The sequence below is a fragment of the Pan paniscus genome, chromosome 2 (genome assembly GCF_029289425.2).
Source record: "Pan paniscus chromosome 2, NHGRI_mPanPan1-v2.0_pri, whole genome shotgun sequence".
In the NCBI taxonomy this organism is placed as follows: domain Eukaryota; kingdom Metazoa; phylum Chordata; class Mammalia; order Primates; family Hominidae; genus Pan; species Pan paniscus.
The window spans coordinates 158231603-158245412 of record NC_085926.1 but is presented as its reverse complement, the minus strand read 5'-3'; the positions used below and the strand labels follow the sequence as shown (position 1 = coordinate 158245412).

Below are 13810 nucleotides of genomic sequence, written 5' to 3'. Positions count from 1 at the left end.
GCTCACAACCTTCCAAAGGCTCCACCTGCTAATACTGTCATATTGGTGATTAGGTTTAAAAATATGAATTTTTAAGACACAAACATTTAGATCATGGCAATGCCTAGTAGGCATAAGTACTTCTTTGAAGTACTTATAAGAAGTTTGATTTACCTTCCTATTTTTCTTTCCATACTTTTCATTGTTCATTAATATTATAATTGTCACATTATATTTAGAAAAATGGTAACATTTTGAGGAGAACTTAAAGCAGTACTAATTTCTAGGTATAATTACTTTTTTCCCCTATATTTTTTCTCTTAACTATACTGCCATTCCCATTCTGTTATTGACCAGAGATAGGTAAATTTAACTTGCTCAACATTTTTCTTAATTTCTTGCAATTTGTTCATCAACTTCAAGATTTTTTTCCAAAACTGCCAAATATTAAAATCCTTGCAAAATAGTCTGTTACAAATTTTATGATAAATCTGACTGTCTTAAGCAAATCTCTCTGTTAGTTGCTGCTTGGCTTTTTTAGACACTGTCTTTGTGTTTTTGCATATGGAAATACCTTTCCCCACTCCCTGCAGCTTGGCTTCTTCACCATGCAATTGGTTTGTTTACCAATACCTCCTACCCCACTTTTGATTTTTAAAGCAATTATGTCTCTTCTTTTAGAATGTATATTTTAAAGTAAAATCTAACACCAAAAAGAGATATTCTTACCGTTTTGGGCAGAAATCACATAGAATCTTTCCAACTTCAATATGCCACCCTCCTTTGACTATATCTCAGTGTTGGAATATTTTTTGTATCACTCCATTGCTACATCATTAAGTTTGGCTTGCAAGTTAGAAATCTCAGTAGGTCTTTTTCTTCTTATTTCTAAGAGATTTTCTGTATCTATGCTTTGTCAGTTGGTTTTTTAATATTAGGTATACTATCTTATGCCTAGTTTCTATTAAATTCTTTTTTATATGATTAGGTAATCAGTAGTGCATTTAATTTTTTGTGTTTCAAAATCTTGCTAACTTATCTAAATAAAATTTGGATATGTTATAATGTTTATTGGTATTTTATTTTTCCTTGTTTAGGTTCGTAATGTTCTTAATGATGCAGTGGATTTACTGGAATTCCGTGATAGAGTCATTAAAGCATCTTTGAACTATGCACACTTAGTTGTTTCAACGTCTCTTCAATGTTACGTGTTCTCGTAAGCATCTTGCATTTCTTAAAAATTCAGAGTTTTGTCGGTCTGTGCTGAGGAGTTTATTTTCAGGATTTCACATCAGCGTGGTTTGGTTTAAGCTTAACTTTCTCAAAACCTCAGCTATCCTGAACTACCTCAAACCCGGAAGTGAGAGAAAGTGAACTTAGAGCAGTGAAAATAGATCTAATGAGGTTTGTACATCAACAGTTAATAGACAAGCGAGGCGCAATGGCTCATGCTTGTAACCCCAGCACTTTTGGAGACCAAAGCAGGAGGATTGCTTGAGAGCAGGGGCTTGAGACCAGCATAAGCAACACAGTGAGACCCCATCTCTACAAAAAATTTTTTGAATTAGCTGGGTGTGGAGGTGCGCACCTGTGGTCCTAGCTTCTCAGGAGGCTGGTACTAGAGGATTGCTTGAGCCCAGGAGGTCTAGGGTGCAGTGAGCTGTGATCCTACCACTGCACTCCAGCCTGGACAACAGAGTGAGACCCTGTCTCAAATAATAAATAATGGCTTTATTTAACAGTTGGCTTACAAAATTCTTGAAAATTTAATAACTAGTACAGGCTGGCTCTAGCATACTACCAGTTGATTCCTCAACTATCCAGAAAACTCACATAACCACTATAATACTTTCAAGAGTTAGAAATAATTAAGGATTTTTTTAAAATTTTGTCCTTATATTTATAACATTATGTATAGTTTAGTCATTGAATATAAAATTGAGGATGGAGACTCTATGTGTCTCATTCACCACTGTATGCCTAGCACCTAGCACAGTGCCCAACGTGTGGGTACTTAGTAAATACTTTTGAATGAATAAATGAATTAAAATATGTAAAGTATAGCATCATCTTGGTATCCAAGTCTAGTAGTACACAACACAAAGGTATTTAACTTAAATAACAACTGCTACAACTATATATTTAAAAATTCCCACTCATTATGTGTAAACCTGCTACTAATCAGAATCTGCAATTTGGGACAAATAGCCAAATCTGGAATAATGAAATAGAAGAAACAGAGGCGAGTGGATAAAGAAACAGGCAATTTAATTTTATGTGAGTTTTTTTTTTTTCCCTTACATGAGAGCAAAAGAGGAACAGTAAGAATTTGGGAAGATTCAAAAAAGATACTAAGTTAAGCAGTTAAGATGTGAGGAAGGGATTATAGAATGTGAGAAAATCATACAATCACTTTAATGCAGATAGATGTTTGAATAATTAATTTTCATGGGGCAGGGGAAAACAGAGATCTTTTCAGTTCAGTGTTTGTTTGAAGAAAGATAAGGCTCTTAACTTCCCCATAATAACTTCCCCATTATTCTACTAGTTATAGTGGCAAGGACATAATGTTTGAATCTGTAGGATTAGTATCATTAGGTGTTACATGTATTAGAGAAGTTGCCTTAAAAATACCCAAAGTTTAGCAGCTGTTAATTTTTTTGGTCACTCTACTTTTCCCTTACAAGTTAATGTGTGGCAAATGTAAGGTTGCTTTTCTTCTTTTGTGTTTGAACCTTGCCTCCTCTTTTTGATGTCAAGACACTTATTAAGGTACAAAATATTAATACCAGGATGCAGCAGTGGTAATGAAATGCAAGGATGCAGTAGTGGGAATGAATCACCACCAAAACATATTTCATAAAGTTTTAAAAATCTACTAGCATTTTAGATAATAATGACTATCACTTATTGAGCAACTGTTATACTTTCATGTTTATTATTATTCTCATTTGAAAGCTGAAGCTAAAGGACATAGAGAATGATTAGATAACTTACCTTACATCAGATTATTGACTTTGTTACTAAAGGAAAGCAGGGATTTGAATACAAGTTCTTAATAACTGTTGGCTCTTTTTTAGTAATAAAAATATAATTTTAAAAACAGACATGCAAGTAATTTACTGGTTTATATGAAAAGAAGTTCCAGAAAAAGAAAACAATATATAAGCATTCTACATTAAATTTTCATTTGATTTTTCAGATAATTATATTGAAAATATTATTGTTCTATTCAGCATTTATAGCTTAGGGAGTTTATGTTTCCATGGCATTTATATATCTCTCAGTTGTCAGAAATCTCAGATACTTTTAAGGGGATATTAAACCCTCACATAATCACTACATTTCTTACCAACTCTCTTGACAAAGAACGAAGGTTAGTTAATAAAATATTTTGTGATATTTTTTCTAAAGTACAAAAGCATATATCTTTATCATATCTATGAACCCCAGACTAATTAATAATTACTAAGTCAGTAATTAGTAATCACTAATTATTAGCAGTAATTTATTTTGCTTTGTCCATGTATTTACTTACTGAAATGATTATCAGATTCTTTGCATTAGCCAAGATTAGTTGCCTACCAGTTTGCTTACTCACTGCTTCCTTCCCCTTCCCTCCTTCATCTTCTGGATTTGAACATGGGATTTAATCTGAGGTAGAGAATTGGCTTTATGAAAATTACTGAGAGAAATTCAGAATATATAGAAGTAATAAAACTTATTTTAAACTGTGGAACAATTTTTATTATTTAAGGATGGGTTTTTCTGTTTGTAAATATTCTCTTTACCCACCCCGATCTTTGATTCATGTTACCGTATAAAAACAAAATGATGTTTGTTCATTTATTAATCCATTTATTCAATAAGCATGTTCATGGCTTACATTTATATAGTATTTTAGAGTTTACAGAATGCTTCACAGAAATCTTTTCATTTCAACCCAACAATAGCATTGGGAGGCCTGCAGGAAAAATAATCATGTTCATCATATTACTGTTATTACAGTTTCTGTTTTTCTGGTACCTGCTTTATAACAGGTCTTTTGCCAGACACAATGTAAGTCATCATTATCCCTATTTTACAAATAAGGAAGCTAATGCTTAGCAGGTTAAGCTTGTTAAGATCAAGTGGGCAGGCACAGTGGCTCATGCCCGTAATCCCAGCACTTTGGGAGGCGGAGGCGAGTGGATCATGAGGTCAGGAGATCTAGACCATCCTGGCTAACACGGTGAAACCCTGCCTCTACTAAAAATACAAAAAATTAGCCAGGCGTGGTGGCGGGCGCCTGTAGTCCCAGCTACTCGGGAGGCTGAGGCAGGAGAATGGCGTGAACCTGGGAAGAGGAGCTTGCAGTGAGCCGAGATTGTGCCACTGCACTCCAGCCTGGGCGACAGAGCGAGACTCCATCTCAAAAAAAAAGAAAAAAGAAAAAAAGAAAAAATCAAGTGGCTGACAGGTGGTGAAACCATATTTCTAATCCAGATATGTCTAACAAAAAGCTATCATCTCTTCATTATGCCATGCTGCTACTGTTTTTAAAATGAGAATCATTAGATGACTTGCCCAAACTCACAGAGCCAATACATGGCAGAACTCAAACTTAGAATTCCTCAGTTCGCATGTTGTAATACCTACAGTAAACATTTATTGGATTCCTATTATGTGCTAATTGCTGGGAATACAGAGTCTCTGCTTTTTAGTTGGGGATACAGACATATAAGTGAATAATTTCAGAACAATGCACCAAGTGCTGTAATAAAAGTATGTATATAATTGCTATGAAACTGAAGTAACTTTATTTAAAATGAATACCAATCTACTTATTTAAAAGTATTTGGTATTTTAAATGTTAATAAATATCCATTGTACTTGTCTTTTAGCACGAAGAACTGGAACACACCAATTATATTTGATCTCAAAGAAGGAACTGTTAGTTTGATTCTGCAGGCAGAAAGGTAATTTATTATGTTTAACTATTAGATCTGGGTTTAAAATAAATAGCATTAAAGCACTCTTTAATAAAAACATCCAATTAAAAGAATGGTATACTAGTCATTTAGAACCAATCTGTTTCTATTTTACATTTTAGAAGAAAAAGAAAAGAATAAATAAGTTATTTAAATCAGTGATTCTGAAACATTTTAGTCTCTGAATTTCTTAACAGTCTTAGAAAATTATTAAGGGTTATATGTGGATTAAATATATCAGCATTTACGATATTAGAAATTAAAACAAATTTTAAAGCTATTTATTTTAAGTGATGAGAATAAACTCATTACAAGTAAACATCAGAGTAATGACATGAGAGAATGAGAGCAACACAGGTAAATAACTATTAAAGAGTTTTTACCTCATAGTCCTCCTATTTTCTATTCTGTTCTTTTCTGCTTTGTTTTAAATATTGGTTGAAACTCTTTGGTTTCATGGGCCTACTGGTCTGTGACCTGAAGTTTGAAAACTAGTTTTCTCTACTAAGACATTCAGTGTATACAGGACTAAGAAATGCCAGGCAATTAACTGGAGTAAATTAGGAATAGCTATTACTCAAGAACCTACACTTTTCCATGAAAACTGTCAATTAGTCTCTTGAGTACAGTGATAGCCTACTGAATCAGAGGAGGACTTAGACAGCTACAACCCAATAAAACTTGTTAAAAATTATGAAAATATAATTGACAGTTACCTAAAATATCTACCCATAAAATATTTGCACCAAAACCATGTGCTTTATTCCTCATTCCTCATCATGTAGGCAACTCTTAATAGTGTTTATTATCAGGTTTTCTAGCCCACAGCTTTTTATAAATAGAAAACCAGAAGAAGAATGGTACTGGTGGGCTGTTAGAGACTGGCACAATGACAGGAAGGAAAGTAGCTGCCTGGCAAGGGAACATGGAGAAAACTAAAAGCACAGAACTGTGTAGCTGAGTAGTATAATGATTCTGTGCACCAACAGATTCTTATGAGTATCAAAGTTATCAGTTAAATAGTTATTGAAAAATGTGATCACCATATTGATGACCTTGAGTGACCAAGAAAATGTTATATCAAATTTTATGTTATCTATTTAATGAAATTGAAATGTATCAATTATTTAGTTACATCATAAATTTTTAAAAATAAGTCATTTTTGTCATTTAAAAGGTAAGATACCAGCTATCTAAAAAATCATGTTTCTGAAATGCTTTTTACTTTAACAGTTCGAAATAAATTCATTTATACATTATTTATAAATGTATTTATTGAATATACTCTTAATAAAGACATATATTAATGGCATAAATAGCCAAAAAATTTAGTTACTGCCTATCATTGGTCTTATTTATGTATATAGAGATGTTTGCCCCTTCAAACAGGGTGTTTACTCACAAATAGGTTAAAAGCCATAGTGTCTTATTGGAAAAGAAAATGCTTTTAGACTGAGACAAAGGAATATATACTAATATATGTCACTTTGTCAAGTTTAGTAAATATTGTTTTCATAAACCAATATGTATGACCATACGCTAGTATGTAAGGGCCAAACCCTTCAATTAAATAAACTACCTACCAACCCTCAAGTATTAATTTAATTGAAGTGTATGTGGTTGGTGTTAATTAGATACTAATTTTTCATTGGTTTTGGCATTTATTTCCTTTTTGTTTCCATAGCAAAAAAAGAACATTTAGCAATTCCTAAATCAAGAACCAGTTCTGAATCAAGGATATTTAAAACATTAAACATAAGATTTTGAAAAGTAATAATGTCTTCAGCGTGAAGGAAACAGGCACACCAATATAGCCATAGTATGTGTGTAAATCAATACAACTTTTCAAAGGGCAATAAAACAAGATATATTTAAAAATTTTAAATGTATGGTCTTTAATCCAGTAATTGCACTTATAGAAGCTGTACTAAGGAAATAAGTAGGGCAGACATATGGAGATATATATACACTGTAGACATTCTTTAAAACAGTGAATAATTTGAAACATGTTTATCAGGAATGAGTGAGTTAGTAAAGTTCTGGAAGTTCATACTTTGCCATAGTTATCTCTATGGAGGTAGGATCTGAAGAGGTCTTTTGTTTTCTCTGTATTGCTTGAATTATTTTGTACAATATTCATAAATTTTCAAAGGAAAAATATAAGAGCCATAAAATATTTATGTTTTGAGTTAATAAAAAATTAACTACAGAGAGCCCTGTGCCTTAAATATGGTTGTCAGCATAGCAGATGAATCTGACCCTGTGGCAAAAAAATAGGTGTTTTTAGATATGAATACATACTGATAGTCACCATATGATTTTAAAGTCACAACTGCCTTATTTTAATAAATGCTTGCCCTAATGTTAATTTTTTTAGTCATTTTCACTGCTTTAGACTTTAACCACTAGTTAATCTTTAATTATTTTTAGCATAATCTTTAGTTATAAAATATATATTAAGACTGTTTCATGAAACAAATAGCACCCAGCATTAAAATGACTGTATTGTAAATTATACGATTTTTTTGATTGCCTTTGTATAGAATATTCTTTAGGAAAGGAAATGAATTGTGGGTATAATGTAAAAGAAGTCAGAATTTTAGTGTATAGGGTGGTGATTATGGACATTTTCATTTTTCTTCTCCTACTTCATCATAAAACAAAAACCCAGAAAACAAACCAAAACAACCAATGCTGGCTTTCAGTGTTTGAAATGTTTTATTCCTTATATATCTACACATTTATATTAATTGTAAGATTTAGATTTTTTTTCCCAAGGATAAACTATTCTGTAATATGAAAACAAAAATAAAGTATACTCCTATTTGAGAATCTATTTCTATTCTTTATTTTTTAGACATTTTCTTCTTGTAGATGGTAGTAGTATCTATTTATATTCATATGAAGGGCGCTTTATTTCATCTCCAAAATTTCCTGGAATGAGAACAGATATTCTGAACGCACAGACTGTGTCTTTGAGTAATGATACCATAGCAATAAGAGACAAAGCTGATGAAAAAAGTAAGTATATTTTTATAATTTTTCCTGTCAAATATGAAATTTGTTAACACTATAAAATTTTCACAAATTAACTTACATTTTCTTATCTACCAGTACATCAGCTTTATAGAAAAAGAATTACGAGCTTTCTATTTTGTTTTCAAAACATGAGTTAGTTAAGCAGCTGAAGTTGTCATACTATATCCAGTTAATAGAACAAACAGATATTGTCACAACATCAAAGATCAGTAATCAGGAAAAAAATCTTTATATATTCAGTAGCTGTTGGTAGAGAGTTTGAACTTAATGTTGTGGTCCTAAAACTGTATATTACGGCTTAAGTTTTTTATCTTTTTAAATATTCCCTTTTTCTTCATTTGGTAACATAGTAAATATTGCACTTCATTGAACTATTTAATTTGTTTATATTTTTAAATTCATATTTTAAGTTAATTGAAAGAAAGGTATGAATAACTTAAATTTTCTGTTTAAAAATCTAGGCCACATTAGTAGTTATAAATAAATATAAGTATGTCAGGTGTTTTGGGTTACATAGTACAATGAAACCATTTTATTAGGGCATATATGTATCACAGATTCACTCATCCAGCAAGTATTATTGAGTGCTTACTATGTGGCAACTACTTGTCTAGAAGTTCAGGATACAATGGTGAACAAAATTAGCAAATAAAAATTAAAATTTAATAAATATATAATAAATTGTCAGGTAATGATACATGCTATGAAGAAAACTAGCGCAGGGTGAGAGAATAAAGCGTTGTGAAGGTGGGGCAGGGGAATGACAGACAATCAAGTGCAAGGATTCTGAGGTGAGAGTAACTGGCATGTTAAAGGAACTGCCAGAAGGCCATGTGACTGGGTCAAAATGAGCTAGGTAGAGAGTGGGAGGAGAGGACAACGTGGAGATAGGCAGGAACCAGATCATGTAAAGACTTGGCCATGGTGAAGATGTGGGCATGGAGGAAAGAGAGAAGGCAAGCATATTATTGTAGGTTTTTATCCTGAGTAAATGAGATGGAAGACAGAGAAGGAGGTCATTTGGAGGGGGTCGGTCTGCAAACCAAGAGTTGATTTTGGTCCTGGTATGTTTAAATCTTTCTTAGACAGCCAAGCAGGGATGCGAGTGAACAATAGGATAAACAAGTCCAAGGCTCGGGAGAGAGGTTGGGACTAGAGATATAAATTTGGTGGTCATTGGTATACTGCTAGCGCTTAAAGCCATAACACTGAATGAAATCAGTGGGAAGTAAGTGTACACAAAGAAGAGGACCAAACACAGCACATCAGTAATTAGGGATGAATAAAAGGAAGAGGAGCCGTGAGGTAAGAGGAAAGTTAAGAGTGAGTGATCCCAAAAACCTAGTGAAAAATATTAAATATTAAATAACTGTTTCTCTCTGTTAATATATATCATGAAACACTGTTACCAAAAAATCTGACTTGAATGTTAATTTTGTTAGTTCACACCACAGAAGACCTAATTCATGAACTAGAAACTGTCCTAATTTTTAATTTTCAGTACTTCAGATAATAGCACCTCTTATACTGGCAGGAAATATAACTCTCCTAAATAGAGCTTTTCTATCTCTTCATTTAGGCCTTCTCTGAGAGAAGACTTTTGGTAATTTTTTTTTAAAGGACTTCCTTTTTGGCTAAAAAAGAGGAAAACAGAATGGAATAATATAGTATCCAGATGGCAGACAGAATTAAGATAACTATAAATTGTGAAAATAATAGTAATTTGGAAGCCAGATTTTTGTTTTCAATAAACTTAAGATTGAAAGTCCCTGTGATCACTATGAGTTGTCTATGCTTTCCTTATTCAACACCACATATTTTAGATAAAAGCTTTAATAAAGTACAGTCATTCCCTGCATAATAACATTTCAGTCAACAACAGACTGCATATACCATAAGACTATAATGGAGCTAAAAAACTCTTATCACCGAGTAATGTCATAGCCATTGTAATGTCATAGTGCATTACCTTTTTCTATGTTTAGACGTGGTTAGGTACACAAATACCATTGTGTTACAATTGTCCATAATATTCAGTACAGTAACTTGCTGTGTAGGTTTGTAGCCTAGTAGCAATAGGCTATATCATATAGCCTAAGTGTATAGTAAGTTATATTGTCTAGGTTTGTAGACGTACCCTCCATGATGTCCACACAATGATAAATTGCCTAACGGCACATTTCAAAGAGCATATCGCCATCATTGAGCAAGGCATGGCAGTATATGTGTTCCCAACTGAACACATTCTGAAATTTTCTGAAATTTTTTGTAGTTAATTCACATCTGGAACATATTTCATTATTCTTTAATCCATTGATAATTGATAGAATTTTAAAGCTAGAAAGAATTATTAACATTTAAAGAAATATGAATTTATATGCCAATAAATTATCTGTTTTACTTATGTAAGTTTTTGTTAAACAAGATAATTATGTAACTCTGTTTTGCTGTAAATATAAACTTAAAAGACTAAAATAAAATTATCGTAGAACTTAAAATGAGGGGAAAATATTTTGTATGTTCCTTTTTTAAAAAAATTAGCATTTATTGATGGCTAAATAGAGGTAAATGCTAACAATAGGAAACACAACTGAAGTACCCAACGTATTTAACTCTTAGAAGGGTGCCATCTGCATTTGATATCACTGGTTCCTTCCTAATTTGGGAGCTTCTTTATTTTTGTGTCAAGTGTAGTACTCTGTATTATAATAGGTGCTCCATAAATAGATCTTGGGTGGCTTTGAGTACCCCTTTTGGTGATTGATTAAGTACTAGAGCTGCTATTTTTGCCTTCCTTCTTCTCCCTATTCACTTTGCACAGATACGCTATGATATTAGTGTGGTGATTATTTGAAACAAATGTCTGGAAGTTGGGGAGTAGTTACTCATGTTTCGAAGCAACTATTTCAACTCACAGCTCCTTAGTTGTTCATTCTGCCAGTTTCTATTACATGTTAACACTGAAAAACAGGACCAGCCTCCCATAGATCAGATGCACTTACAGTTGTGGAAAAAGTAGATGAGTTCATCCACATATCCCCAGCTTTTTATATATATAGTCAGAAAAAGGATGGAAGGCTGCTATTGTTTAAAAAGTTTATTAGTTTGCATAGCTATGAAAATAATAGGATTTAGCCAAACCCAAAGCATTTTTTAAATGAAAGACAAAAATTTTACATTTTTGTTTTCCTACTTAATTAAAAATTCTATTATAGTATTTTTTATTTTTATTTTTCATAATTGGCAACCTTAGAAGATAACTAAATGTTGCAACATGATTTTTCTTGGTGAATATAGCGGTGACCTCCAACTTAAAAATCCTATGATTTACTAAAAGCTAATAATGTATTAAAAGTGCAATCCTCTGGAATTAAATTTAATGTTATACACATTGTAGCATTTTTATAATCTATATATGTTGTCCAATTTTTTTTTGCTGAGTACTCAATGCCACTTCTCTCTTATGCCATTTCTATCTTTTCATTTCTTGTAATCCTATTCATATGCTGTCATATAAAATTACTCTATTTATTAATCTTGGGCTGGAGTAATTTGAGAATTACTTAAAGAGAATCATCAAAATAATCTTCTTGTTTTTTTTCTTTCCCAACAATCTTTTCAAAAGAGTAAACAGCAGCTACCAATACGACTGTTACGATTGAGACTAAGAGTAGCCTTGGTGAAACAGAGAAAGGGGCAGAGGCAGCATTTGTGCCAGGCTTCTTCAATAGAATATCTCCTGCAATTTTTACAACTTCACCTACTTCACAACATCAGGGAAAGGTTGAGGCTGGAAATAGAGAACTATGAATTATCATTATTTAAATAGTGATTGATGCTGTATAATTAAATGATACCGGGGAAAGTATTTATAGTAAAAAGGCAGCAAAGAACAAAACCTTAAGATCAAGGGTTGTCAGATAAGGAGGAGCTAGCAAAGAAGAATGAGGAATGGTCCAAAATAGAAGAGAACTGGGAGAAAACAATGTTATGTGTAGCCCACATAAGAGTTTCAAGACAGAGAGGATAGTTAGAAGCAACAGTGCTGCTGGGAGGTCAAGACTAAAAATAGACTCTTAGAGTGAGGACTAAAAATAGTCTTTGATTTGGCAACATATGGGTCATTGGTGACCCAGGCAAAGCCTTTCTATCAATGTAGTAAGGTTGAATAGCAAATTGTCATAGGTTGAAGAATGGGTAGGAGTTGTAAAAACTGGAATAACTGTTGTTTCACAAAGTTTAGGGTTAAAAAAAGGCAAAGAATTGTAATAGTGATTTTTTGTTTTTTTTTAGTGAGGATGATAGCAGAGTTGTTTATATGCTGAGAATGAACCAGAGTAAAGGTGCAGGAGAAAGTGGGGATTGTTGACAGAATAATATCTCAGAGAAAGCCAGGCAGATAGAATAACAATATACAGGTAAAGAATGTGGTAGGGATGGAGAAGTATGAGCAATAGACACTCCTTTGGCTGAAATTAGAATGTATGTGGTGAGGACCAGAACTATTATAAGTAAGTTTGGAGATAAATCTGAGGGAAATTGAGCTGTTACATCAAAAGTTACCAAAAGTTTATTTTTATATAGTGAAATTTTAAAATACTTACATGATCTTAATGAATACTTTATATCTATTTTGTGGCTTCCAGGCAGTTTTTTTTAGGATTGAAATTTATTTTTATTTGATTGTGATAGAAATAGTTAACATGAGATCTACCTTTTTAACAGATTTTTCAGGGTACAGTTCAATAGTGTTAACAGCATACAATACAATATAGGTACAATGTTAGACAGCAGATACCTGGAACTTAATTCATCTTGTGTTACTGAAATTTTATGCCCTTGATTAGCAACTCCCCATTTCCCCCTCCCTGCTGCCTCTGGCAACCGGATCTGCTTTTTGTTCCAATAAATTTGACTATTTTAGTATACCTCATATAGGTGGAATCATGCAATATTTGTTCTTCTGTGACTAGCTTTTCAGTGAGCATAATGTCGGTCAGGTTCATCCATGCTGTTACATGTTGCAGGATTTCCTTTTTTCTTTGAAGACTAATAATAATCCATTGTACATATACACCCCATTTTCTTTACCTGTTCATCTGTCAATGGATATTTAGGTTGTTTCTACATCTTGATTATTGTGATCAGTGCTGCAATGAACATGGGAATGCAAATATCTCTTCAAGATCCTGATTTCAGTTCTTTCAGATAAACACTCAGATGTGGGATTGCTGGGTAGTTCTATTTTTAACTTTTTTTTTTTGAGATGGGGTCTCACTCTTTCGCCCAGGCTAGAGTGCACTGGTGCTCCACTGCAGCCTCAACATCGTGGGCTCAAGTGATCCTCCTGCCTCAGCCTCCAAGTATCTGGGCTACAGGCAGGCAGGCACCTCTATGCCCAGTTAATTTTTGTATTTTTAGTAGAGACAATGGCTCACTATGTTGCCCGCGCTGGTCTCAAACTCCTGAGTTTAAGCGATCCTCCCACTTCAGCTTCCCAAAGTGCTGGGATTACAGGCATGAGCCACCATGCCCAGCCTATTCTAATTTTTTGAGGAACCTTCGTAATATATTTCACAGTGGCTGTACTATTTTGCATTCTCACTAGAAGTGGGCAAGTTTTCCAGTTTCTTCACATCCTCACCAACATGTTGTCTTCTTAAAGCAGTAGCCTAACAGGTTTGAGGTGGTATCTCATTATGGTTTGATTTGCATTTCCTTGATGATTAATTACATTGAGCATCTTTTCATTTACCTGTTGACCCAAATATATGTTCTGTCTGTCTTAAAATCAAGTCTGGATTATCTTTGGAAAATATTTA

The 13810-nt window shown here is 33.0% G+C and overlaps 1 protein-coding gene across 2 annotated transcripts in view; it reads left to right on the top strand.

Moving 5' to 3' along the window:
• IFT80 (intraflagellar transport 80) overlaps nt 1-13810 on the top strand; it is a 142411-nt gene that overhangs the window by 90562 nt on the left and 38039 nt on the right. For both annotated transcript variants that reach the window (XM_055110635.2, XM_055110634.2), the window contains 3 exons: nt 1077-1195; nt 4863-4937; nt 7807-7970. In XM_055110635.2, the coding sequence (XP_054966610.1) occupies nt 1077-1195; nt 4863-4937; nt 7807-7970 (358 nt within the window). The remainder of the gene's footprint in view (nt 1-1076; nt 1196-4862; nt 4938-7806; nt 7971-13810) is intronic.